At 45.9% G+C, this 27,997-nt stretch overlaps 1 protein-coding gene and 1 long non-coding RNA gene across 4 annotated transcripts in view; one reads left to right on the forward strand and one right to left on the reverse strand.

Moving 5' to 3' along the window:
- PCBP4 (poly(rC) binding protein 4) overlaps window positions 1-27,997 on the reverse strand; it is a 47,928-nt gene that overhangs the window by 11,919 nt on the left and 8,012 nt on the right. For both annotated transcript variants that reach the window (XM_082214564.1, XM_082214563.1), the window contains exons 2-7: window positions 6,648-6,816; window positions 5,929-5,952; window positions 5,798-5,830; window positions 4,809-4,925; window positions 3,759-3,890; window positions 1,781-1,909 (exon numbers count right to left, since the gene is read on the reverse strand). In XM_082214564.1, coding sequence (XP_082070690.1) covers window positions 1,781-1,909; window positions 3,759-3,890; window positions 4,809-4,925; window positions 5,798-5,830; window positions 5,929-5,952; window positions 6,648-6,758 — 546 coding nt within the window. In that variant the 5' untranslated portion in view covers window positions 6,759-6,816. The remainder of the gene's footprint in view (window positions 1-1,780; window positions 1,910-3,758; window positions 3,891-4,808; window positions 4,926-5,797; window positions 5,831-5,928; window positions 5,953-6,647; window positions 6,817-27,997) is intronic.
- LOC309527728 lies at window positions 917-27,955 on the forward strand. Of its 2 annotated transcripts, none has more exons than XR_014217307.1 (4): window positions 917-1,598; window positions 4,735-4,944; window positions 7,119-7,162; window positions 27,865-27,955. It is a non-coding gene; the product is annotated as an uncharacterized lncRNA (long non-coding RNA). The 2 variants fall into 2 exon arrangements; XR_014217308.1 differs by lacking the exon at window positions 27,865-27,955 and adding an exon at window positions 14,059-14,217.

A 27,997-nucleotide genomic window follows, 5' to 3' on the forward strand; every position in this document is an offset into this window, starting at 1 on the left:
TGAGAGGGGGACATGATGGCACTTCTCAAATTCTTGGAAGGGCTGCCACACAGAAGAAGGCAAAATCTGGTTCTCAGTTCCTCCAGAGAGCGGTACTAGATCTAATAACTTTCAGTTTCAGGAGGGGAAATTTCAGATGGAGAAGCACCAGATTTAAATTGTTGTGGGTGGTTCTCCCGCAGAGGGCGCTGATCCAAGGGGGAACAAAATACTACTACTACTACTACTACTACTACCTATATTTACACAGGTACCTACTAAGAAGATCTATTAAAAAGCAACTGTACCAAAATAAATAATTGTGAAAATAGGAAATATTGGGGGAGTGCCAAATTTTGTCCTTGCTCAGGACACCATATTACCAAAATCTGGCCCTGATAACAGCAATTCTGCCATGGAACCAGTGACCTCGAGGGATGGTGCACCCTCCTTTTGCTGGAGATTTTCAGAGGATATTATCTGATTCTGTGATTTCACATGCATTGTGTTAAGGAGCAATGTGTGACTTCATGACACTAACAGCAAGGAAAGGGTGATATATATTCCACTGATGGAACCAACTTTTGACAGGGCTATCAGATTTACTGCAGGTGCCATTCATGCGGACTGAAGCTACCATGAGACATCTAGGGCAGAATTCATCTTCAGCTCTGCAAACAGTGTTCACTATGGGCCAAACTAGATCTGACATGTGAGCAGCCACTGAAGGAAAGGAGTGTAGGTAAGTGGCAGAGCATCCGTTCTGCATGTAGAAGGTCCCAAGTTTGATTCTCCAGGCATCTCTAGGCAGGGCCAGGAAAGATCCCAATCTGAAGTGCTGGAGAGCTGCTGGCAGCCAGTGAAGACAACAGAGATAGATGGAGCAAAGTTCAGACTTGGTGCAAGGTAGCTTCCTATATCCCACCTCCTTCCTTCCTTCCTCTTTCTTTCTTTCTTTCTTTCTGATTCAACAGTAGCATAGTAGGGAAAGTATGTTTAACCCTTTCCCCATGGACGCTTTTTTTGTAATCAAAACACCCACCCAGCTGTTCTTCATCTCCTTACAGGGGAAAAGTTACAGGGATCCGGTACATTTTCCCCTTAGAGTAGAAAGGCAGATAGGTAGGAGGATATTGGTGCTTGCAGGTATACACCCCTTCTTTGGTCAGATTTACAATGATATAAATGAATTATATTGGGCAATATCCAGCTGTTAAGGATTTACACTAGCAAAACGGAACTCCCCCCCCCCACACACACCATATGCACCCCCTCCCCAAATGTGCTTTGGAGGGTTGAAAAAATCAAAGGGGAATATCACTAATTTCTTCTGCTTTAAGGGGGGGGAGCCAATGTGACTTATGTTTGTGACATCAGCACCCATAGCACCAATCCCCATTCTCAACTGTGTCCTAACAAAGGGGGCAATGATAGTTGAGAGTGCTGATTGGTGCAATGGCAGCCGATGTCACAAAGGCAGTACTGTTCCTTACGCTAGATATGGCTGATAACCCCGGTCTCTGAACAAAGCCACAGTGATGGGCTCCAGCTGAAAGAGAAGTGCAGGAAAAGGAAGCAGGGACCCAAGATACAGAAGCATCAGATCCGTGGAAAGAAAGGTACAGCAAAACCAGCTGGGAAGGGGTGCAGCCAGCTTATAAGTATTATCACCAGTGGGGTGGCATTTTCTAACAATTCTCCATGCATGTTTGGAAGGAAATGTAGGACTGTCTAATTTGGAGATGTAGATACCCAGCCTTGTGTTGTCCTTGCCTGATGAGGTGGACCCAATGACCCATACCTCCAAGATGACAGCGCAGATCTGTCGCACACACTGGATGATGGCATCTGGTACTCCAGAGACTGTCACAGCCCTCTCGGTGGAGTTGGGGAGGAGGTCTCCAGCCACTTGGACTTGTGCTCCTGTGGTCTGTGTTAGGGGCCAAAAGCAAATTCTCAGTCTTTCTGGGCATTCTGATGAACCCTGCCCACCCAGAGAAGAGCCAGGTCAGAAACAGCACATGGATCACTAGAAGGGAAGTATTTCAGAGTCTTCTTCTAATGATTTCCTAAGCAGGGATTAATCTACATGCAATTAAAAGAATTCATGAGACCCTCTCAAAGAAATGTTTGTAGTTTAGCTCAAAATTTTGTTTATTACTATTATTTCTTATTTATTAAATTTGTATACCACCTCTTCTATTTCTCTAAAACTGTTTATTTTAAAAAAAATAATCAACTCCTCAATGTCTCTATATCCCTGCTTTCCTCAAACCTCTGCTGTTGTTTAAAACCAGTTTTCATTTCTATGACCCTCCATCTCTGCTTTACTCAAATTTCTGCCGCTGTTTGAGTACAGTGGGAAAGGACAGACAGTGAAAGGGGGGGAAATGGCAGTTTCAGATTTTTTACTCTTTCATTCGTGCCTCACGAGGGGCACCAAACCCCATTAATCAGTCTCCCCTGGGTCAGTCTCCAACCCTCCACCACACACTCATTAAGAGTCCCTGACAATATGTTATTAACAACCAACCACACACACACACACACACCACCCATCCATTTAATTCTCCCTAACTGAGCAAGCCAAATGACAGCTTTGCTCTTAAAGATGCAGTAACATATATCAGCTTTGCATACACACCCCATGCTGATAGGAGACTGCAGAACAGGAGAGAGGAAAAGGCATGAAAATGTGGGAGGTCTGTGGGGAAGGGAGATTTGTAAGTAGGAAGTAGGAAACGGGGGACAAAGGTGATGATGTTGTGTGTGCGCAAAAATGGCTGCACAATAGGAGAGCGCATAAGGCAGGGGCTGGCAAACTACAGACCGGGGGGCCGGATGCGCCTCCCCAGGCTCATAAATCCAGCCCACGGACCCTGCTGCCCTCTCGGTCAGTCCCTGTGCGCTGCGGATGCCTCGCCACGCGGGGACTGACTTCCGCGACGCTGGCACGGCTTCTGGGCAGGCGGCAATGCTAGTGCAGCTTCGGATTGGCTGTAGGAAGTTCCTGCAGCCAATCTGAAGTCTTGCCACCCGCGGCTGAGGTAAACCTGCCACAGCCATGGACAGAGGGGCCAGCTAGCCGACAGCGGGTCTGGGCCACACCATGGGCATCGTGACAGGCATGTTGCAGGACCCCTGGCATAAGGCATGGAAATGCGGGGGGGGTGATCTATGTGCAAGAAAGAATTGAGAAAAGTAAGGAGGCAGGTGGAGGGGGAAAAGGAGTAAAGGAGAGAAGGGGGCAAGGAAATGGGGTTGAAGAGAAAAGCATGAGCATGCAAGACTGCAGAATAGGCGGAGATGGTGGCTTCAGAACTAGACAGAAGGTAAAAAGGGTGCTTCATATTTGCAATGTGTGGGTGGAGGAAGAAGCAGGAGGTTCCCATGGGGGTGGTTTGTGTACAAGGGGGGGTTGAACAAAAGGAGGGGGAGGCGTGGACATGGGGGTGGAGATGCAAACAGGTGTGAAGTGGAGCTGCAGAACAGATGAGAGAAGCCTAGAAATGGGGTTGGGAAGGTGAAAAGTGAGCTTAGAACCTGCATGGGGTGAGAAGAGGAAGTTCTGGGGAGTTAATGCAGGGGAATGGCAGACCCTAGTTTTATAAAAAGTTCACTCGGGTAGTTTAGGATGAGTAGCAAATATGAAAACTAGGAAGGAAAATGGTTCAGGTACAGAAAACAAACGTAGAAGAAACAGGTGTTCTTGTCTATGGAATGGAAAGGAATGAAGGAATAGGAGAAGACCTCAGATAACTGATTTCCAAAGTTTTCACCTCTCGGATCTCCTTGATTTTGGCTCCTGCTTTGCCAATGAGTGAGCCACATTGGCTGGCTGGAATGACCAGCCTCAGTGTGACAGGTGGCCTGGAGACAGTTCCTCCATTGGCAGCTCCTGTTCCCAGATCCTGAAACAAAACCATGAGGTTCAAGATTCAGTGGGTTCCTTCAGAATCACCTTTTTGGTAGTAGTGTGCATAGGACCATTCCGGATACACCACTGCTGTTGTGACACTCAGATGGTCTGATACCAACACCTGACCAATGAGGAGTTTGTCAGCAAATGGCAGAAAACCATGGATAGAAAAGCCACCTCTATTGGTCTGTCACCCCCCCCAACTTTATTACCTGGGTTATGAAGGCACCCTAAAGACGTCAAAGCAAAGATTATGGGATAATACACACAGTGACTTGTGATCTCGATCACACACAGTCTGTATTCCGTTGGCAGTAGGAGTACAATATGGGCATGTCTTTAAGTTGACACCTTACATTAAAAACCTGACAGTACCAAATTATCGAAGGTTATTCACCAAAGCCAGACTAAATGTCTTTCCTTCTGCAGTGTTGGATGGCAGGTTGAGAGGAGTTCCCTACCAGGACAGACTTTGCTCGTGTGCTCAAGACATCGATTCTATAAAACATATTTTGCTGCACTGTGTAAATACGAGCAAGCCAGGGCTGAGCTGATATTACCCTTGCTGGTACCTTTCCTGGGAAAATCAGAAGCTCACTATGTCAGGTTCCTACTGGAAGACCAGACAAACGCTAGAACAGCAGTGGCAAAGTTTTTATCGGTGGTTGCAAGAACCAATGATCCCTATCTTTAAGTCTGAACAAAATGCTTGTTTAACCTGGAGGTAGGCTGTCTGAATTGTGCATTGCTTTGTAATGATTTGTTGGGTCTCTGGACCATAATAAAGATTGATTGATTGATTGATTGATTATTTCTTTTGGTACCACATCCTCCAGTTTCATCTGTACAAGGCACTGAAACTGAGGAGGAGACACCGCCATGTGGAGGTAGAACTGAGTGACCACCTTACCTCCTCCAGCTTGAAAGCAATCATGGAAACAGCTCTAAAAACTGCATCAGTGGATCCTGTGATAGTGGTGATCCGTTCTGGACAGGATCCCTCTGAAATTGTGATCCTGGCTGTACTCTAAGAAAGCAAACCACGAGTAATGTCATTAATAATAATTTAACATTGCTACCAAGTGCTTAGAATGCTTTGTTGATATAAGAATCCTGTAAGATGGGTTCCATATTACAGACATGCAGCTGAGAGAGAGGGAGAGAGAGAGAGAGACGCTTGCCTCTCTAAGGAACACAGGAAGCTGCCTCACACTGTGCACACATGACCATTGAGATAGCTGTTGCACATGCACAGACACTTCACTGAATAGGTGTTCAGGGGATTAAAAACACAGAGAAACAAATCAGGGAGTTTGCACCAGGCAAAGACATCCCTGCCCCCTCTCTGGTGTGTACAGCAATGCAAAAATGTGTCTTGAAAAGCAGTGAGGGAGTGGGGTGGTGGAGGAATCTCCCTGCATCTCAAGTCACTGATTTGCATCTCACCTTTGTCAGATAACAGATCGATCTAACTCTATTGTTGACAATAGTTCACAGTGGCTCCCTCTCCCAGGTTTCAGAGGAAAAAAGCCTTTCCCAAATCACAGTCCTCCCTGGAGAACCCCAGGGACTGAACCTGGAGTTTTCTGCATCCACAAAATGTTATCTACCAGAGCTATGGTATTTCCCCTCAGTAGAATAATCATGTAACTTTAAACTTCATCTGAATTTTAAAGAAATGCTGACAAACAAGGCTTGTGCACGCTGCTCCCCTCCCCTGCCTTGTGCCTCTTCACATTTCTCTGCATACTCTTCTCAATTCTCATTCAGGATACCCACTTTCCTCACAAAAAAACCTTTTACCAGATAAAATGTCCAGAATCGTATAGGCATTCTACACCATTCCATGTTTGACCGGCAGCCAATTCCAATCTAGAATGGAATTACTTCCACACTTACTTGTTCCCGTATCCTCTTCACAGTCTCTCCTTTCTGTTGGATTAAGGACAACAAAGTTCGTCAGACTTCCGCAGCTTCACAGATGCAACAAAGAAACAGCCGCCACACACAAGAGCCTACATCAATCTTACCTTGCCTATGATACTGCCAACTTCCTGCAGAAACACAAAAGACATGAGAAGTTGAATTAAGGGAGATTTACAAATCAGCAGGAGTTTGGCAATGTCTGTATACTTTCTGCCACAAAATGAGAAGGCAGCACTTTTCTCCCCCCCGCCCCCCAAGGGAAAACATGGGTCTTTCAGGATTTGACAGCTTAAATGAGAGGGATATCCCTCTTCCCAGGCATTGGCAATCTCAAGACCTTCCTTGTTGGAGCCTTTACAAATAAAAAATGTTACGGTGAATTTACATGTTAATCCAGACACCTTGGCAACGTCTTCTGCTGAGCCTATTTTGTAATTCCAGCTCAAGATTCCCCACACAGAAAAGGTATTGTGTGTAGGAAAGAATCACATCCACACGATACATTTAAAGCACATGGCTTCCCCCAAAGAATCCTGGGAACTGTAGTTTACCTATAAAAGAACTACAACTCCCAGCACCCTTAACTAAGTTGGAGGGAGAATCGTGTACATTAAATATATGGTGTGTATGTGACTAGTATTTCAAGATGCCCTCCTGATTTAGAAATAGGGTAGTGGCTCACTGAGTTTGGGGACTTAGGTTTGCATCATGGCCAATGTTCCCCCCGCCAAGGCAAACAGCAAATCTGATCCAATGAGAGGTCTGCTATGGACCCTAACAAAATCAGGACCACAACCTAATACGGGAGTCTCTTTTTACTTACCTTTCCATGCATAAGCATTCGAAGGGTGAGAGTGATGCTGAGTTCTGCTTCGTCTAGTCCATTATCTGAGCCACTCATCCTATCTGGTGATGCCATGATGTAGGAATGCATGGGTCTGCTCCTAAGGAAACCAACACCCAGGGTCTAGCAGGAGCGGAAGGCGCCAAATCTGTAGACGCAGAGAGAGAAATAAAAGAGCCTCAGAAGGAACCTTGCTTGTAAATCAGCCCAGCGAGTTGGCAGGGCTGCAGCGATGAGGAAGCAGTGGTTGAGTTTCATGCAACGTCCTTTGATGCTTCTTGTCTCAGAGTCAGGGCGCCCTGGAGGATAATGATTACAACGATGAAGAGAAGCATCACATAAGGAAACATAGCAGCCTTTCCAGATGCAATTCACTGAAAATCCTTCAGAGAAACTCAGTCAAACATTATGATTTATTAATCAGATTTATATCCCAAACTCCCTCAACAGGAGAACATACAATGATGATATACATATGCAATCTGGGTAAAAAGGTAGGTGACATTTAAGAATATCCTGCCTCTCGACAAGTTTATTTCGATAGTCTATTTGCAGAGATCTTGGATGGTATGAAGTGGGGATCCCTGGGTCAAAGCCACAGTACCATGTCCTGCTGGACACTTGATCTCCATTTTGTTCAGATATGTGATGGAAATGACCAGCTGTGTAATCCCTCCCTCACCTCCAGTGTATTGCATAGCTGGCTGCTGTTCAAGTGAGCGAAATTCTTGAATATCATAGATACCATATATATGGGTGGGGGGGTGAGGGGTGGAATATGAATCCCTGTGACCCACATGTGTGGGGTAAATAGCAAAATAATAGGCTGGGTGCCTGGATTCAAAACACAGGGCTAAACTCACCCGCCAGCAAGAGAGAGTCCCCAGTAGTAGAACTTAGACAAAAGTCAAGCAGTAGTATAGTCCTAGGAATATAGGTTGTTAGACCCTTTTATCCCATCTCATCCACTTGCAAACAGTGCTGCTCTCTTTCTACCCTTCTTACAATGAACAGTCCATACCCTGTTAATTAAGTTTAAAACACTTTACTTACAAAACATTCCAAAGGTCAGATTCATGCATTTATCCAAGCAGCAGCAAGGAGAACATAGGCAGAATATTTTTGGGTAGTAAACACAGAAATACAGCTTCAAACATGTGCCCTAAGCTTAGAGCTTGCTTAGAAACATTTTCCTTTGTCAGTTACATGGAGTGGAATGAGTGGGAACAGGAAGAGAAGGCTTCACTTTCTCATCGGAGAAGGGGGGACATAGCAGAGTCTAGGAATCCAGGTTATTTTCTTAACCCTTTGTGCGGTAATTAGCACTTATGCGTAGTTATGTTTGACTGCAATTCCCCTACTATATCTCTCTTTTCTGAATGTTTGGTAATCTGTTCTAGAAAGGCATCAGCCATGTCTTCAGTACAGCTTTGTGGTCTATAGAAGACTCGCACAGAAAAGTTGCTGTTGTTTCCATCTCCTACAATTTTTACCCAAATACTCTCAACCTCTCTTCCACCATCACTTGTGGCAACCCTCAAGACTTTTGGACTGGGCTGAGGATCTTCAGCCCCTTCCCCCTGTTGTTATTAACTTTTAAAAAGTTTGGTTTTATTTACTTTGCTTACAGGGTGGCTCTCCCTCTAAAAAAATGCCTAAATGCTCAACTATATCTATAAATTAGCATATGCAAATTTGCACCATGGAATTTTAAGGATCTAGCAACACCCCGAACCCTATTTTGATATCTATTTCTTTGTAAAGGGAGAGTCTTTGAATTAATGCAATTGCCTCAGAGATTCTTTGGATCATCTGGTTTTAATTCCTGGGTTTTCTGCAGAGTCCCCTCTCAATGTTTTAGACTAGTTGCTCCATTATAGGCTTTTTTTGTGAATCCATGAACACTACAGCTATAAAATAGGAGCAAGATTATTAACTTTCTGCAAACCATGTGGACCAGAGGTGTTCCTCCTCCTGTGTTTTGTCTTGCAACATAGAGTAGAAGCCATGTTAGCCTGTTGCAGCAAAAATGCAATTAGTCTTACGGCACCTTGAAGGCAACTGTATTATGTCATAAGCTTTCGTGGACTCAGGCCCACTTCGGCTTGCAAGGTAACTTCAGTTCACTTGAGAGGGTTAGAAATTGCAACTGACACAGAAGGGGAATTACGACACAGTTAACGCATTTTACATGTTCAGCTGGCTCGTTCACGAAGCCTCTCAAAAGGAAGATAATACTTTATTCAAGAAAGATAATACTGTAAAATTAAGGTCAACACATTCATTACAGAATGCGAGGCCTTCTGTAGATGCACAGCTCTTTTTATCAGAACAATCTACTGCCAGCAATTTACTGTAATCCTAACTAATCATTCTGGGCTAGGCAATAAATATAAACCAAAATCTGCACACACATCCTCACTGCCAAGGTGAGGCATGTAAAGGAGGGCACTCAAATGATCCAGCGCAGGCATTTAGAGACATGGCACATGCTGGATGAAAGCACAATTTGGAATTCAGATACTACTGTACCGGGCAAGTATCAGGCAAAGTCTGAAATATTCATCAAAGCTTCTGATTCTATACCTCAGCTGCTATTAAAGGTACAGCCAGACCATCGCTCTTGTCACAGTTCCTTTCACTTTTTCCTTTAGGGCACAGCAACACTCAATCTGCCACAACCAACCAACCAACCAACCAACCAGTCCTAGTATTTTCCCCAGGTCTCTCTCCTTGGTCCTAGTCCAACTTTCCAGTGGCGTAGCGTGGGGGGTGCAGGGGGGGCCGGCCGCACCGGGCGCAACATCTGGGGGTTAGGGTTAGGGGGCGCAAATCCACGGGTTAGGGGGCCCAAATCCACGGGTTAGGGGGCGCAAATTACTTGCCTTGCCCCGGGTGCTGACAGCCCACGCTACGCCACTGCAACTTTCTCTCCACTGTGCTATGGGCCCCTGCAGATTAGTGTTTTATTGCGGGTGTCTTCTGCAACATGTTATTGAGACAATAACACTGCATTAGTGGGTGGATTTATTCTGCTTTACAGTGGTACCTCTGTTGCGAACGGGATCCGTTCCAGAGGCCCATTCGCAACCTGAAAGGAACACAACCTGCACCAGCGGGTTGAGATTTGCTGCTTCTGCGCATGACGTCATTTTGCACGTCTGCGCATGCGCGAGTGGCGAAACCCAGAAGTAACCCTTTCCGGTACTTCTGGGTCGCCTCAGGACACAACCTGAAAACGCTCAACCTGAAGCAAATGTAACATGAGGTATGACTGTCGTTTGTTCTGCAATGCTTCCCCAATGTTACCACATTATTGCTGGCCTGAGAGGCTATAGCGCAACAAATGCAGGACGAAAATAAACCAGAGCATTTAAAAATAAACCAGGCATTAAATAAAAGTTTCAGGATATCAGCAGAAGATTGCAGGATATGCACTGACTGGAAATGAAGCTTTTTCCACGGTATTGAAAGCAGGGTCATGTGTCACTGCACCAAAAGCATCATGAACACAAATTATCACAAATGTACCCCCCCCCCAAAAAAAAGTCTGGACAAGCCCTACTGTAACTACACCCTATTGATTCTATTTTGGTTTGGGCCTTTTCATATTTGAGGAAGCTAGACAATAACTTTTTTGTTTCATTTTTATTTTAAAAACTTGCATTCCACCTACTTTCGAAGGAATTCAAGGCAGCTAACAAATCCAAATACCAAAAACAATATTTCAAATATAAAACAATCACTTTTTCTGAACCCAGCCATTAACATCACAAAAGTCATGGTACTAATTCGCACACAGCCAAGCATCAGGCAGAAAAATAATCAGCTGAAGGACTTTTTTAAACAGCAACATCCTCTCCCCTTGCCTGAAACCAAGCAGTGAAGGGGCCTGGTGCACTTTTCCTGCCAAACTACTTGGCAGAATGGGCACCACCACACAGAAGGCCGTAGCCCGGATTGCAATCAGCCATGCCTCGTGAAGATAAGGAATCTGCATCAGAGCCGCAAATGATGGCCAGAGCATGTGGTGAGGAAAAAGCCAGCCCTTAAGAGGTGCACTTAAAATGCCAGAGTGGGTTTGGATATCGTTTTTGTTTTATTTTTACTTAATAAGAAATTGCTGAATTATAAATATGTGTGCATACAATAATAAGTTATTGCAGCTTGCTGGAAAATTAAGTTTTTGCGACAAGGAAGATTGAGAACGGATCATGAAGTTGCTTCTAAGTAGATTTGGTTTTGGCTAAAAGAGCTTAACACACATAATTCAGTAGGTGCATGAGTACAATAATGTACATTCGCTGTCATTTAAGATATTTTAAAAAACGCTTTGATGAGGTAAGAAGATGAGGAGCAGAGTTGCTCCACACTCAATAAAAAACACACTGAAAATTATGTCCCTTTAATAAGCATTTCTGTGGCAGCAGTGGCGGGTGCTGGGGGGGGACTCAAGAAGTAGCATGCAGGAAAAAGGAACGGGATGTACACTGTACAAGCTCATACAATTTTCAGCAGTTGTGTGAAAAACTGCCAGTTTGGATGTGTCCAAAGTGTATTAATGACAGGTTTCCCATGTCTGCTTTTTGTGCCATGAATCTGTCACTTTGCTCAGTGGTCGCACAGCAAACCTTTGTACAGACGTCACCTTTTACCCTTTTGCTTCTGGTGGAGCAGAAGTGAGCACAGCAGCTGTCAAAGGCCTTCGCTCCCTTTCTTTATGGAGCAGCCTCATTCAGGCTGTCAAGTGGATTCAGAGATAGGAGGACAAACTGCAGCCCCAGCAATGGAGCCTTGTCTATCCTTCAAACGTAGGAAAGGGGAAAGCATTCCAAGCCCACTTACTCAGTATTAAAACTGTTGGACAGAAACGTCCTCTGGAGCCATTATTGCAAGCTAGGAAGTTCAGCAGGCAAGACACTCTCACCTCCATCACACTGGCAACAATAACAAGTTAATGCTCAATACCCAGGGAGCAGCCAGTATTGATTGACTGTTTCAGTGAAGACATCAGGGCTCTCATGTTCCTGGAGTACCATCCAGATCAAAGAATCATTCTAGTCTTTATAAGCACTAGGAAGGATGGGGAACATCTATCCACGTCTCACAGAACATGCTTTCAAATGAATTTTTAAGTGAACAGATACATGTTCTTTGCGTTTGATTGTCGTCAAACCATCTGATGATGCAATGTATATTCAAGAGGAGGCATGTGAGGGTGCCTGCTGCCACATGCATCAGAAACAGCAATGCTCCCATGTGAGATACGTCTCACCACAAAACCTCAACTGAAAGTTTCCAAAATTCTTCAGCAAGGAAGTCCAAGTTCTGGGGAGACCAGAATCTGATGGAACCAACATACTTTAAAAACCTTGTAGTTAAGGGCCATACGAGACCAAGCTTTTTTTGTGTGTGTCCACCCCATCTCCATATGGAAAAACGGTTAGTCTTAATTGAGCAGAAAAATGAGAACACAGGTAAGCGGTGCTGATGAACTTTGTTTGCTTCTGTGCTTTACTTCCCCTCAGGCTCCTCGCTTTTCTCTGACTGCAGTTCTGTGATTCCTAAGAGCAGCTCTACCCCATCCTTGGCAGTCCTCAAAAACAATAATAATTCACGTTGCTTAAGATTAATCAACCTGAGCTTTCTGCTTCTTTCCTCATCTTGGAAACAAGACCTTTCCAAGAGACTCCTCTCCGTGCTCTGCCTGTGTTGATTTGCCTGTTGGATCTATGTTTGGTCTAGCGTTGCCCTCTGCGCAACCTCCACCATGCTGCCTCAAACCCAACCTTCCTGCTAATAATGTGTGTGGCTCTCTGCGTCAGGCGCATCATCGGAGGCATCTGTGGAATGCAAACCCACACAGTGATGTGCCAGCCCATGTGCTTCCCCTCCCCCAACCAGAGTCCCTAATCACCCTCTTCTGAGGGAAACGAGGAGACACAGAAGCAGCAGCAGCAGCAGCAGCGGAGGGCATGGGCTGCCCCCCTCCCCTTTGGTTTCTTCAATAACCCGAGCCAAAATGGTCTTAGGTCCCTCCTGAAAATCCATAAGGAAAACAGGCTGAAAATGCTAGTTAACCCAGTGATGAGGCGAGAAGGCGACAGCTGTGTAAATGCAGACACTGGACACCCACCCCCCTTTCTGATCTTTCTCAGCTGTCCCAGGCGGCAACTGTCCCTATCAAAGAGTCCTCAGGGGGCTTATTTAGACTCCAGCGCCTTTATTCTTGCCTGAGAGACTGAGTGCCAGGAAAACCTGGGGCTTTGTTTGGGACAACAACAAGTTATGGCAGGCGAGACAACAGAAGAGAAGCCATCAGGCCTCTTCTTTCATTTGCTGGGCTTGGAGGGCTCCTCTTTCCTGTCAGACAAAGGCTCCAGAAAAAGACCCCTCTGAGGCAGAGGACAGAAGACCGTGTGTGTGTGTGTGTGTGTGTGTGTGTGTGAGAGAGAGAGAGAGAGAGAGAGAGAGAGAGAGAGAGAGTACCACAAACTTCAATTATGTAGTAATTATTGGTTGTGGGTATTAGGCTGTGTGCACAACAAGCACATTACCAGGGGAAAACATATCAAAACACTGTACAGCGGTACCTCGGGTTAAGCACTTAATTCGTTCCGGAGGTCCGTTCTTAACCTGAAACTGTTCTTAACCTGAAGCACCACTTTAGCTAATGGGGCCTCCTGCTGCTGCTGCTGCGCCGCCAGAGCACGATTTCTGTTCTCATCCTGAAGCAAAGTTCTTAACCTGAAGCACTATTTCTGGGTTAGCGGAGTCTGTAACCTGAAGCGTATGTAACCTGAGGTACCGCTGTATTCAATTTAAAAAATGCTAGGATGCACATGGATTTTGTGGCTAACACTGTGTGCATACCTCTTTGCAAACCAGCTGTGGGGGTGCACTGGATGCAGAGTAAACAGGACTACCTACACAGCCTAAGATTGGTCCTAGACACACAGGGCTTGGCTTGGCTTTGCCACTTTAATACAAAGCAAAAAGTGGGGAAGTCCCAAATATTGCAAACCGATATTTATGAAAGGACTTTTATTCTGAACCTCAGCTATTCCTTGGAAATCATACAGAAAAGTAAAGAAACAAAACCATAGGCGCTCATGCAATAGCAAAAGCCATTACATTTTGCCACAAACTCCAGTTTACACGCATAGCATATACATCGCTGCTTCATTAGTACTGAAATAAGCATTCATTAAAAAAAAAATTAAATGGAAGAAAAAAAATATGTTGTCCTGTTTATTCAGGACATTTGGTCAATTGATAACTTTTTAAAAAGTCAGGCCTCCTAGTGCTAAAGGTCAAGTGAGACAAATATGACACTCTGATGTGTTGAGGAATAATTCAAACCCACCCTTTTAATCATTATACTTTTCAGGTATTTTCAGGTCAAGTGAATATTATGAGAAACCTGTGTCTTCCTCCATTCCCAAACCTACTTCCTGTCTCCAAGCTAGGAACAGATATTTATGTGAAATGATGTCATCATTGCATCACTGCTGTTGTTTTATATACAGGAAGACAGATTTGTTTTTCGTATAGATACTATAATTAAAAATTTGTCGGTTTTGAGCTAATCAAAAGCATTTTGATTATAATTTCATTATGATCATCAAAATATTTATTATTGGCTCACAAACATCTAATTTTTGATGACAGTTCCTGAACCTGAACCAGAATTCTAGATGAGATTTGTTGTTGTTTAGTCATTTAGTCGTGTCCAACTCTTCGTGACCCCATGGACCAGAGCACACCAGGCACTCCTGTCTTCCACTGCCTCCCGTAATTTGGTTAAACACATTTTAGTAGCTTCGAGAACACTGTCCAATCATCTTGTCCTCAGTCGTCCCCTTCTCCTTGTGCCCTCAATCTTTCCCAACATTAGGGTCTTTTCCAGGAAGTCTTCTCTTCTCATGAGGTGGCTAAAGTATTGGAGCCTCAGCTTCAGGATCTGTCCTTCCAGTGAGCACTCAGGGCTGACTTCCTTAAGAAAGGATAGAATCATAGAATCATAGAATCATAGAATCATAGAATCATAGAGTTGGAAGAGACCACAAGGGCCATCGAGTCCAACCCCCTGCCAAGCAGGAAACACCATCAGAGCACTCCTGACATATGGTTGTCAAGCCTCTGCTTAAAGACTTCCAAAGTAGGAGACTCCACCACACTCCTTGGCAGCAAATTCCACTGTCGAACAGCTCTTACTGTCAGGAAGTTCTTCCTAATGTTTAGGTGGAATCTTCTTTCTTGTAGTTTGGATCCATTGCTCCGTGTCCGCTTCTCCGGAGCAGCAGAAAACAACCTTTCTCCCTCCTCTATGTGACATCCTTTTATATATTTGAACATGGCTATCATATCACCCCTTAACCTCCTCTTCTCCAGGCTAAACATGCCCAGCTCCCTTAGCCGTTCCTCATAAGGCATCGTTTCCAGGCCTTTGACCATTTTGGTTGCCCTCCTCTGGAAACGTTCCAGTTTGTCAGTGTCCTTCTTGAATTGTGGTGCCCAGAACTGGACACAGTACTCCAGGTGTGGTCTGACCAGAGCAGAATACAGTGGCACTATTACTTCCCTTGATCTAGATGCTATACTCCTATTGATGCAGCCCAGAATTGCATTGGCTTTTTTAGCTGCCGCGTCACACTGTTGGCTCATGTCAAGTTTGTGGTCAACCAAGACTCCTAGATCCTTTTCACATGTACTGCTCTCAAGCCAGGTGTCACCCATCTTGTATTTGTGCCTCTCATTTTTTTTGCCCAAGTGCAATACTTTACATTTCTCCGTTAAAATTCATCTTGTTTATTTTTGCCCAGTTCTCTAATCTGTCAAGGTCGTTTTGAAGTGTGATCCTGTCCTCTGGGGTGTTAGCCACCCCTCCCAGTTTGGTGTCATCTGCAAATTTGATCAGGATGCCCTTGAGTCCATCATCCAAGTCGTTGATAAAGATGTTGAATAAGACCGGGCCCAAGACAGAACCCTGTGGCACCCCACTAGTCACTCTCCTCCAGGATGAAGAGGAGCCATTGATGAGCACCCTTTGGGTTCGGTCAGTCTGCCAGTTACAAATCCACCGAGTGGTAGTGTCAGGGGATGGTTAGCTGCTTGTGCTTAAAATTGTGCCCCTTCAGAGTTTGTGCGACCCCACAAACCTCTGTGTGTGACAGAGCTCCTCAGACATGTCTGCTCTAGTCACTAGTAGAGTCTGACAGTGGCTGTCTGCGGAAGCGCTTCCAGCAAAGAAGTTCCTTAACGGAAACGCGTCTCCTGGACTCACGACGTGGCAGCTTCCGGCGAAGTATGGGTCTCCCTGCAGTTGCTTCTGACACCTCCCCGCTATTTTCGCTCGAAGTGTCTCTCACCCCTTTCTCTCCCCTGCTGCTTCCTGCCTGGGCTGCTGCGTCTCTCTCAGCATTACTGAGATCCTCCTCCAGAGACCCCGCGCTCCCCCTGCTGGTCCCTGCTTTGGCTGTTGACTCTCTCCCAGTCTCTGGGAGCCTTACCACTTCCCTTTCCTCCGATGTCAGTTCCCTGACATCCACCTCCCCTCCAGGGCCCCCCTCTCCCCCGCCCCTACTTTCTCCTCTGGGCGGTGAGGAGCTGAAACCCCTAAAAGAATCCTCTTCATCTTCAGACGTCTCGAACAATTCCCTCCATCGGTCTTCGTTCCGACTCGCTGAATCCTCCTCCACCTCGGAATCAGCGAACCCCTCCAACTCTTCTTCGTCGTCGGTGGTGGCGAAGTATTCCCTCCGGAACCTCGCCACTGGCTGGGGTTTTCTAGGGAATCTCTGATGAAAAGTTTCAATCAAAACCTCGTCATCTACATCCTCTGCCCTGACCCAGGTGTTTTCCGACTCCGGCTCCCCTTCCCACCTTACCAAATACTCTACTTGCTCTCCCCTCCACCTAGAATCGAGAATCTCCGCTACATGGTAGCTGTGTTCTTTTTCCTCCATAGCTGGTCCCCTATTGACCCTCCCCTCTCTGTCCCCTATATACGGTGACAGCAATGATCTGTGGAACACTGGGTGCAACTTCATGTGGTTCGGTAATCGGAGTCTGAAAGCCACTGGGTTGACCTGTTGCGTGACTTCAAATGGGCCCAGTCTTTTGGGTCTTAACTTCTTACAACCTCCTTTAAATGGTAACCCTTGGGTGGACAGCCACACCTGGTCCCCCACCCTAATGCTTTCCCCTTCCCTTCTGGTTTTGTCTGCCTGCCTCTTATATTCCTCCTTCGCCCTGTTTAAATTAAGTTGGAGCTGGCGATGGATCGCTTCCATTTCTTCAACGAACTGTTCTGCGGCAGGAACGCTCCAGTTCTCCCCCTCCCCCCCTGGGAAGGCTCGGGGATGACACCCGTGATTGGCCAAAAAAGGGCTCATCCCCGTGGACACGTTCTCTGCATTGTTATAGGCAAATTCTGCCAACGCCAGCTTCTCCACCCAATCATTCTCTCTGTCATTCACATAACACCTCAAATATTGCTGGAGGACCCCATTAGCTCTTTCCGCCTGCCCATTGGTTTCTGGATGACGGGCAGTGGAAAAATTCACCTCTACATGCAATAAGCTCATGAGCTTCCTCCAGAACCTGGAAGTAAATTGTTTCCCTCGGTCCGAAACCACCCTCAAGGGGGCACCATGCAACCTAAACACATTTTCCACAAACAATCTAGCGGTTTCTTCTGCTGTGACCGCATGTGAGCAGGCTATAAAGTGGGCCATCTTGGTTAACAGGTCTACCACAACCATAATGGCTGTCTTCCCTTTGGACCTGGGCAGATCAGTCATGAAATCTATTGCCACTGCCTCCCATGGTCTTTCCGGCGTGGGTAGTGGTTCTAATAAACCTGCCGGTGCCCGCCTCTCCCCCTTGGCTCGTTGACATCGGTCACACCCTCTCACATATTCACGCACATCTTTCCTGACCTTGGGCCACCAGAATTCCCTGGTAACCAGCCACATGGTTTTGTGTTGCCCAAAATGCCCTGCTGTGGGGCTATCGTGCAGTTGCTTGAGTACCTTTTCCCTCAATTCCCCTTCAGGTATGTATAACGCTCCCTTGTAATACAACGCCCCGTTTCTCTCCTCAAAACCCCCGGGTTTGTCTCCCTCCCTCCTGAGACCCCTGAGTTTGTCCTGGGCGTATTCATCCTGCACCGTTCCCTCTACCAGTTCCCTTTGCCCCACCAAAGCCGCCCCACACACCCAGCGGTCCTCGGGAATAACATGGGTCTCTTCGGGTGCACCCTCTCCCTCCAAATATTCAGGTTTGCGTGAGAGAGCGTCCGCCCTAACGTTCTCCGGGCCTGGTACGTAACAAATCTCAAAGTTAAATTTGGAGAACTCCTGGGCCCATCTCAACTGCCTTTGGTTGAGCACTCGCGCAGTTCTCCAATACTCTAGATTCTTATGGTCCGTGCACACTTGCACCTTCTGTTGTGCACCAATTAGTAGGTGCCTCCATCTCCGGAAGGCCTCATAAATAGCAAGAAGTTCCCGGTCGTGCACCGTGTAGTTTCTCTCAGATTTGTTCAGCTTTCGCGAAAAGAAGGCACACGGTCGCCACTCTGACCCCTCCTTCCCCGGCTGCAGAAGAAGCACCGCCCCTATGGCTCTGTCAGAAGCGTCTGTTTCGACCCTCAGCTTTTTTTGTAAATCCACATGTAGAAGTTGTTCGTCAGAGGCGAAGGCCCTTTTCAGTTCCTCAAACGCTCGCTCCGCCTCCCCCGTCCAAACAAACTTCTTTTTGCTGCTGAGACAGTCCGTGATGGGCGCCGTCAGGTGGGCGAAGTTTCGGATGAACTTACGATAAAAGTTTCCAAACCCTAGGAACCTCTGCACATCCTTCTTGGTCTTGGGTGTTTTCCATTCCAGCACCGCTTGGACCTTGCCGGGGTCCATGGCCAACCCCTTGTCTGACAAGCGGTACCCCAGGAATTCCACCTCCTTGGTATGAAACTGACACTTTTCCAGTTTCACCCACAGTCTGTTGGCTTGCAGCCTGCTCAACACTTCTCTGACGTCTCTCACATGTTGCTCCTCATTCTCCGAATACACCAACACGTCATCTAAGAAGGCCACGCAATTCTTGTAGAGCAAAGGCCCCAGTACATGGTTCATAAAGGCTTGAAAACACGCGGAGCCTGTTTGTAATCCAAAAGGCATAACGAGGTATTCAAATGCCCCCAAAGGGGTGAACATGGTGGTCTTCCATTCATCCCCTTTCCTTATACGTATCAGGTTGTACGCCCCCCTTAGGTCCAGCTTTGTAAAAATCTTTCCTTTTCGCACCCTGGTCAAAATATCATCAATCCTGGGCATAGGAAAAGCCGCCGGCTCTGTCACTGCATTTAGGGCCCGAAAGTCACATACCAGCCTCGGCTTGTCCGTGTTTTTTTTATCCACAAAAAACACTGGGCTACCCCCCGCTGCCTTGGACTCTCTGATGAAGCCTCTCTTCAGGTTCTTGTCAATGAACGCTCGCAACTCCTGCATCTCCCTGTCTGACATGGCATACAACTTGCCTACAGGAAGCTGTGCTCCAGGGAGTAAATTGATCTGGCAATCAAAGGGCCTATGCGGGGGTAGTTGGTCCGCTTCCTTCTCGCTGAACACGTCGCTGAGATCAGCATACTGTGGTGGCACCTTCCCCTTCTCCATCACTTCCGTCCCTGCTAGGGTGGCTTGGGCCCCTGCTGACCCCTTTTCCGCCCTGCAGTGTTCTAAGCAGTGTGCGGAACCGAAGGAAACCACTCTTTGATGCCAGCCCACCAGCGGATCATGTAGGGCTAGCCAGCTCATTCCCAAAATAATGGGAGCGCCTCCCAAGGTGGCCACATTAAACGCTATCAGTTCTGTGTGCCTTGCCACCCTCATTATCATTGGGACGGTCTGCAAGCTGACGCCTCCTCCCAACAGTTCCCTGCCATCAATCGTGGTCACCTGCAGGGGGTTGCTTAAAGGGATAGTCTGTATCTGGTGCTCAGCAGCAAACTCCTTGCTCATGAAATTGCAGGAGCTGCCTGAGTCCAACAGCGCCTTTATTTTTAGGGGGTGTCCATTTTGCAGCTCTAGCGACACTTCAATCACTAGAGCAGGTCGAGGAGCTTCTGGCACTGGCACTTGGGGAAGGGGCACTTTCACTGCTCTTTGGCCTGGCTGCAGTGCCCTGCTGGCAACCAGGCGTTGGCTTTTACCTGCTCCGTTTCTCCCTGCTCTTCCCCCTCAACAGCTCCCACCATCCCTTGCCATTCCTTCCTCTGGGGGCAGACTCTGGCAAAGTGGCCTGGCTGTTGGCAGAGATAGCATTTCCGGGCTCCCTTTCCCTCCTTCTTCGCCCCCTCACTGGGCTTTGAAACTGCGCGCGCGCGGGCTGTTCCGATTTCCATCGGCTCTGCCGGCGGGAAAGCTGGCTCAGGAATGTCTGGAATGCGTAACTCCTTCCAACGTTCCCCTCTCCCTTCCCGCCTCTCCAAGGCTCTTGCCTCCTGGCGCGCTCCAATGGTCAGCGCAGATTTGGTCAGCTGATCCATAGACCCCGCCCTGGGGCTCCTGGCCAGCTCGTCTTTCACAGCTGAAGAAAGACCTTCTTCAAATAGCATCTGAATGGGTGCCGCCGATAAATCCCACCCCAATCTGTGAATCAGCATGGTAAATTCAGTCCAGTACTCACGGACAGATCTGCTTCCCTGCTTGCAAGCCATTAGCTGTCTGCGTACCACCCCTTCCTCAATATCGCTGGAAAACATGATATCCATTGCACGAAAGAATTTCATAGTGTCCTTTAGGATATCGTTGTGCGTTGCCATCAGGGGTCGAACCCAGTCCCGCGCCCCCTGCTCAAGATGCCCAATTACGAACGCAACTCGCGATTCCTCATCAGGGAACTCATCAAACTGCACATTCAGAGCATATTGCATCTCAGTCCTAAAGGCATGGTAATCCTTGGGGTCCCCCCCAAACTTCTGCACCAATCCTGGTACCTTTCTGGGGAACTGAGTGGTTCTCCCCTTTTTGTCAGCATCCTGAGCCCTTCTCTCCTCGAGCCTCGCCGTCTGCAGCGCAAGTTGGACCTCCAGAGCTTGATACCTTTCTTCCAAGCTTGGACCAGCTCCAACCCCTGCGTCTCCGGTTCCGACTGGGTTGCTCATGATGCTTTCTCCTGCACAGGCAGCGTACAGAGACTGTCAGACTGCTGTCAGGGGATGGTTAGCTGCTTGTGCTTAAAATTGTGCCCCTTCAGAGTTTGTGCGACCCCACAAACCTCTGTGTGTGACAGAGCTCCTCAGACATGTCTGCTCTAGTCACTAGTAGAGTCTGACAGTGGCTGTCTGCGGAAGCGCTTCCAGCAAAGAAGTTCCTTAACGGAAACGCGTCTCCTGGACTCACGACGTGGCAGCTTCTGGCGAAGTATGGGTCTCCCTGCAGTTGCTTCTGACACCTCCCCGCTATTTTCGCTCGAAGTGTCTCTCACCCCTTTCTCTCCCCTGCTGCTTCCTGCCTGGGCTGCTGCGTCTCTCTCAGCATTACTGAGATCCTCCTCCAGAGACCCCGCGCTCCCCCTGCTGGTCCCTGCTTTGGCTGTTGACTCTCTCCCAGTCTCTGGGAGCCTTACCACTTCCCTTTCCTCCGATGTCAGTTCCCTGACAGGTAGCATAGTCAAGACCGCATTTTACCAGCTTCTTTACAAGAGTATCATGGGGCACCTTGTCAAATGCCTTGCTAAAATCAAGGTAGGCTACATCCACTGCGTTCCCTTCATCTACCAGGCTTGTAATTCTGTCAAAAAAGGAGATCAGGTTAGTCTGACATGACTTATTTTTCAGAAATCCATGCTGACTATTGGTGATCACAGCATTCCTTTCTAGGTGCTCACAGACTGTTTGCTTAATGATCTGCTCCAGAATCTTCCCTGCTATTGATGTCAGACTGACTGGGCGGTAATTATTTGGGTCCTCTCTTTTCCCCTTTTTGAAAATAGGGACAACATTTGCCCTCCTCCAGTCTACCGGGACTTCGCCTGTTCTCCAGGAATTCTCAAAGATGACTGCCAGTGGTTCTGAGATCACATCTGCCAGTTCTTTTAATACTCTTGGATGCAGTTCATCTGGCCCTGGAGACTTGAATACATCTAAACTAGCCAAGTATTCTCGTACTATCTCCTTAGTTATTCTGGGCTGTGTTTCCTTTGCTGAATCATTTGCTCCAAATTCTTCAGGTCGGGCATTGTTTTCTTTATTGGTGAAGACTGAAGCAAAGAAGGCATTGAGGAGTTCAGCCCTTTCTGTATCCCCTGTTTGCATTTCACCATCTTCTCCTCTGAGTGACCCCACTGTTTCTTTGTTCTTCCTTTTGCTACGAACATACCCATAAAAGCCTTTTTTGTTGCTTTTAACCTCTCTAGCAAGCCTGAGTTCATTCTGTGCTTTAGCTTTTCTGACTTTGTGTCTACACGTGCTGGCTATTTGTTTGAATTCCTCTTTGGTGGTTTCCCCCCTTTTCCATTTTTTGTACACATCCTTTTTTAATCTTAATTCAGTTAAAAGTTCTTTAGATAGCCACCCTGGCTTCTTTAGGCACCTTCCATGTTTCCGTCTCATTGGTATTGCCTGACGTTGTGCTTTTAGTATCTCCCTCTTAACAAACTCCCAGCCATCATGAACTCCCTTTCCTTTTAGTATTGTTGTCCATGGGATCTCACCCAGCACTTCCCTAAGTTTTATGAAGTCGGCTTTCTTAAAGTCAAGAAATTGAGTCCTAGTATGCTTGGCTGCTCCTTTCCGCTGTATAGTAAACTTCAGAAGAGCATGATCACTCGCGCCTAATGATCCTTCCACTTCTACCCCACTAACCAGGTCATCAACATTGGTTAGGACCAGATCTAAAATGGCTGTTCCTCTTGTTGCTTCTCCCACTTTCTGGACAATGAAGTTGTCTGCAAGGCCTGTGAGGAATCTGTTTGACCTTATGCTCTTGGCTGAGTTTGACATCCAACAAATATCCGGGTAATTGAAGTCCCCCATTACTACTATCTCCCTTCCTTTTGCATGCTTGGCCATCTGTTCCAGGAAGGCATCATCTATGTCCTCCGTTTGGCTTGGGGATCTATAGTAAACTCCCACAATGAGGTCTCTGTTATTCTTCTCTCCCTTAATTTTGACCCAAATGCTCTCACTTTGGCTTTGAGGATCTAAATCTTGGATCTCTTCACAGGTATACACATCCCTGACATATAACGCCACTCCTCCTCCTTTCTTGTCTGGTCTGTTTCTCTGAAATAGATTGTATCCCCCCATTATTACATTCCAATCGTGGGACTTATCCCACCAGGTTTCAGTGATGCCTATTATGTCATATTTAGTTTGCTGTACCAAGAGCTCAAGCTCATCTTGTTTATTTCCCATGCTTTGCGCATTAGTGTACAGACATTGAAGTCCATTAATCATTCCCCCGTGTCTCGTATTTAAGGATTTTTTCCTCCCACCACTAGGTCCGTGTGCTGTTTGCTCCATTTGGTCTATGACATTTGGATGATCATCTTCATTAATTGATAGGCTCCTACCTTCAGGAGCACTGTCTCCCTCCCCCACATTAGTCAGTTTAAAGCCCTCCTGATGAGGTTTCTGAGATTTTTGGCAAAAACATTTCTCCCAACCGTTGTGAGGTGCAGCCCATCACTTGCCAGAAGTCCATCTTCAAGAAACTGCAGTCCGTGATCTAAGAATCCAAACCGTTCCTGTTTACACCATTTGCGAAGCCAGCTGTTCACTTCCACTATTTTCCCCTCTCTCCCTGGGCCACGTCGTTCAACTGGGAGGACAGATGAGATGACAATTTGTGCATTTAGTTGCTTCAATTTCCTGCCGAGAGCCTCGTAGTCTCTTTTGATCTTCTGGAGGCTATTGCTTGCAGTGTCATTGGTTCCCACATGAACCAAGAGGAAGGGGTATTTGTCAGTGGGTTTTATGATTCCTTGCAGTCGTTCAGTTACATCTTGGATCTTAGCCCCGGGGAGACAGCACACTTCCCGAGACATCTTGTCAGGCCCACAGATCACTGCTTCTGTTCCCCTCAGTAGGGAATCCCCTATCACCACTACACGCCTCCTCTTGGGTTTGGTCGGGGTTCTTCCGTGAGCTGTCCATTCCAAGGTCGCCTGCACATTCCCTGAGGACTGACTTTGCTGCTCGTTTTGAGTCCATGGGACTCTCAAGAGTCCCCTCCAGCACCATAATTCAAAAACATCAATTCTTTGGCGATCAGCCTTCTTTGTGGTCCAGCTCTCAGTTCCATACATCACTACTGGGAAAATCATAGCTTTAACTATACGGACCTTTGTCGGCAAGGTGATGTCTCTGCTTTTTAAGATGCTGTCTAGGTTTGTCATTGCTTTTCTCCCAAGAAGCAGGTGTCTTTTAATTTCATGACTGCTGTCACCATCTGCAGTGATCATGGAGCCCAAGAAAGTAAAATCTCTCACTGCCTCCATTTCTTCCCCTTCTATTTGCCAGGAGGTGATGGGCCCAGTGGCCATGATCTTCGTTTTTTTGATGTTGAGCTTCAGACCAAGCTTCAGACTCATTGAGACTGAATGAGATAGATATATTCAAATCTATGGTTGCTGAAGGGCAGCAATATGGTAGGAAGCAGAGATATGGATAGAAATCATTCTTGTTTTGTGCTCTGATTGAAAAGAGCAAATGTATTTGCAAACATACTGGAAGCATGTTAAGATTTCTCATAACTTTCAGCATTTTGGCCTTGATTTCTAACATGTACTGTCTTCAGCTAAAGTTGCAAACTGGTCATAAGTACCACTGAATTTAATGGGACTTACTTCTGAATGCACATGCGTAGTGTTGGGCTTTATTCAGGAATTTTGCAAAGGTAGCTTTCTATATTTGAAATTATGTTCTGCTGTTTTCCCTAAGATAAACCTTTTTATGGTTTAAGATTTAACTTATTTTGCCCTGGGTTATTCTTACATCTCATGACAAATAGCAAGCTGTATACTACATGGCACTTTTGTTACCAGAAAATTACATTTCAGAGCAGAATGAATAGTGAGATCGGAAAGCTCCTGGATTAAAATAAGAAATGGTGCATATATGCTATGGTTCTCCAAGAATAATAAAATTGGGTGGTGCCTCAATCTAGCCTATTCCCTGACAATGCAGAAATCTACTGCTGGAGCATCCTTGATATGTGGCCACCCAATCGGCTTAGAAACCTCTAATGAAAGAAAGTTCACCACCTTCCAATATACCGTATTTTTTGCACCATAACACTCACTTTTTTCCTCCTAGAAAGTAAGGGGAAATGTCTGTGCGTGTTATGGAGGGAATGCCTGCGGGTGGCGGGGGGGATCTGCTGCAGTCATGAGCAGAGGGTCCATGGTTCCCCTTCCTTCCCTCCTCCGTGGTTACAAAACATGGATCCACATGGATCCTCAGGATTTTTGCATTGGGCTACTCCAAACTCACTGTCAGATCACATGTCTGTGGCCACAGCATGAACCACAAAAATCATATATCCACTATTTTGTTTAGAATATTTTTTTTCTTGTTTTCCTCCTCTAAAAACTACGTGCGTGTTATGGTCTGGTGCGTGTTATAGAGCGAAAAATACGGTAATTTCTGCCATTGTCAAACAGCTCTTAGCATCAGGAAGTAATTCCTCTTTTTAAGGCAAAACCTCTTTTCTGATCGTTTGTACCTGTTAGCTCACATCCTACTGTCTGGAGTAACAGAAAACAAATTTGCTCCATCATCCATGCAAAAGCCTTTCAAGTATTTGAAGACAGCTATCATATTTTCTCTTAAATGTTTTCATCTTCAGGCTAAACATACCCAGTGACTTCAGCCTTTCCCCATAGGACTTGGTCTCCAGATCCTCACCATCTTTGTTGCCATTGTCTCTGAACACATTCCAGTTTGTCAATATGTTGTGCAGCCCAGAACACTATCTCAAATCAAAGCTGACCAAAGCAAAAAGTAATGGCGCCATTACTTCTTGTGGAGCCAAACACTACATTTCTGTTGATAGAATTCCCTTAGCTTTTTAGCGGCTACATTGCACTGCCAACTCCTGTTTTGACTTGTGGCCAACTAAAACCCCTACAATCATCTTTTTTTACACGTGCTTCTGTCTAGTTCTGGCTACATCAAGATCGTTGGATGGAAGTATGCTTTTAAACTGTAATTGCTTTTAAAATGTTTTCAACTGCAACTGCTTCTAGATGTTTTTAATTCTAATTGTTTTTAGAGTGTTTTAATCTGTTTCAGAAAGTTTTTGCTTTGTTTTTGTTTTTAAATTGTGTATCTATTTGCTGCCATGGCCTCCTTAGCAAGGAAGGGTGTGATATAAATTCAACAAACAAGTCACGTGCCACCCATTCTATGTGCATTTGGTTTTTCCAACTGGAATGCAGAATGTTACATTTATCTCTGTTGAAATTCATCTTGTTTTGACCCAGTCATCCTGAATCCTGTTTTTATTTCTAAGGGATTAGCTACCGCTCCTAGCTTCATGTCATCTACAAAATGGATGCGTATTCCCTCTAATCCTTTGTCCATGTTATTTGTAAAGATGTTTCACAACACTGGACCCTGGGGTACCCCACCTGTTGCTCTGATGTTTTGTTTTTTTAAAAAATAACCTGTCTTGTGTGATCATTCTAGTGGAAGGCTATGTCTAACTGATTTTAACTAGAATGAAAACAAATAAACATTAGGAAGCAATTAATCTAGTGCTGATGATTTGAATTCGTTTAGAGGGCTATATTGCCTCTCTACTTATCTTGGGCTGTAACTTCCCTCTCTCTCTCATTTGGTCTATCTTTGCAAGGTTGAGCAGAGTATCGCTTGTGGGAGAAGAGAGGGCTGGGGCAAAGGAAGAGTTAATCAGTTCATTCTCTTTTGTTACCCACTAACATATCTCCATCTTCTCCATGCAGTAGATCTACCATTTCCCTCTTCTTCCTCTTGTTCCTAACATAGAAATAATCATCATCCCCTTTGTTATTTTCAACATCTTTCAAGCCTACACTCATTCTGAGCTTTAGCCCTTCTGACACACCTCTCCCTATAATATTTGGACATTCATCCTTGGTGGTTTGCCTCTCCCTGCATTTTATGCACATGCCCCTTTCAAATCTAAGTGCTCCTTGAACAACCAACCTAGATTTCAAAGCTTATTTTTCTACCCCTATTTCCCCGCCCCTAAGTTCACAAATTAGTTCCATTTTGCTAATTCTTCCACTGAGATTGGTTTTCTAATACATTCATTAATAGACTGTTTTCAATACTTTTTTTTACCTACAAGTCAATGGGCAGTGGGGCACACCCGTTGCCAAAATGGTGCCATAAACAACTGCTGCCAAATAACATTGTCTCCCCCTTTTGTCCTAACCAAATATTACTAAAAAGAAATAAATTCTGCCAGCATTAGCATTCTCCTGGTAGAGAGGTTTCAGTCCTTGACCTAAAACAAGCATTTATAGTAATTACTGTGGAACGAGGAGTGTACAAATAAATCAGGATTGAAATATATATTTCTTATTCCCTGGGAACAACAAATCAGCTACTACCTATGCCACACACTGGCATGCCGCCACAGCCACTCGCCTGATCTACCACAGCAACATGTTTTGAGGAGAAAATTCCTCCCTTAATTTTTCCAGAGCAGGTGATCAATATAACCCCCTGCATGTGATTGAAACACAACTTCCTTAAGCATTTAATCCCACTTATACCCTGATCCTTTGTTAGTGACCACAGGGACTCGTTCAGAACTGGCTTAGTTTGGAAGTTTCTACAGTGAAGTCAATGGTGTAACAACAGTGGGAGTCCATTTGGAATCTGGATCTATTGCTCATACAATCCTAGTAGTTATTTTTGCCCTGCCAGGGAATCCTGTTACGGCAAAGTCCGCTCTGCACATTACTGTAGGCATTTTACAGCCCCTTTCAGATTTCTGCTATAAAGCAGTAGGACTGAATTTTTGAGGTGGAAAGGATGGGTGTTTCACAGGAGGAGAAGGAACCTGAGGAGTCCTGCGTTATCTCTCGAGGGATGCAGGTTGGATAAAATTTCAAAAAGGACATCAGAGAAAACTATGAAAGCACTGCTATTGAATTCTGGGGGAATGGTAATAAATAAACAGTCTTTTTTTTTTTTAAGGGATACATGGCAACCCCAAGTCCTCCACCCTATGAAGTTCACAGTCCATGCCTCTGTAAATATCACAAACAAAAAATGCTGAACCAAAATCACCTGTGAGTTATCTGACTCCGTCCAAAATCCGAAGCCTAAG

This window comes from Podarcis vaucheri, assembly GCF_965113315.1.
Source record: "Podarcis vaucheri genome assembly, chromosome: 2".
In the NCBI taxonomy this organism is placed as follows: domain Eukaryota; kingdom Metazoa; phylum Chordata; class Lepidosauria; order Squamata; family Lacertidae; genus Podarcis; species Podarcis vaucheri.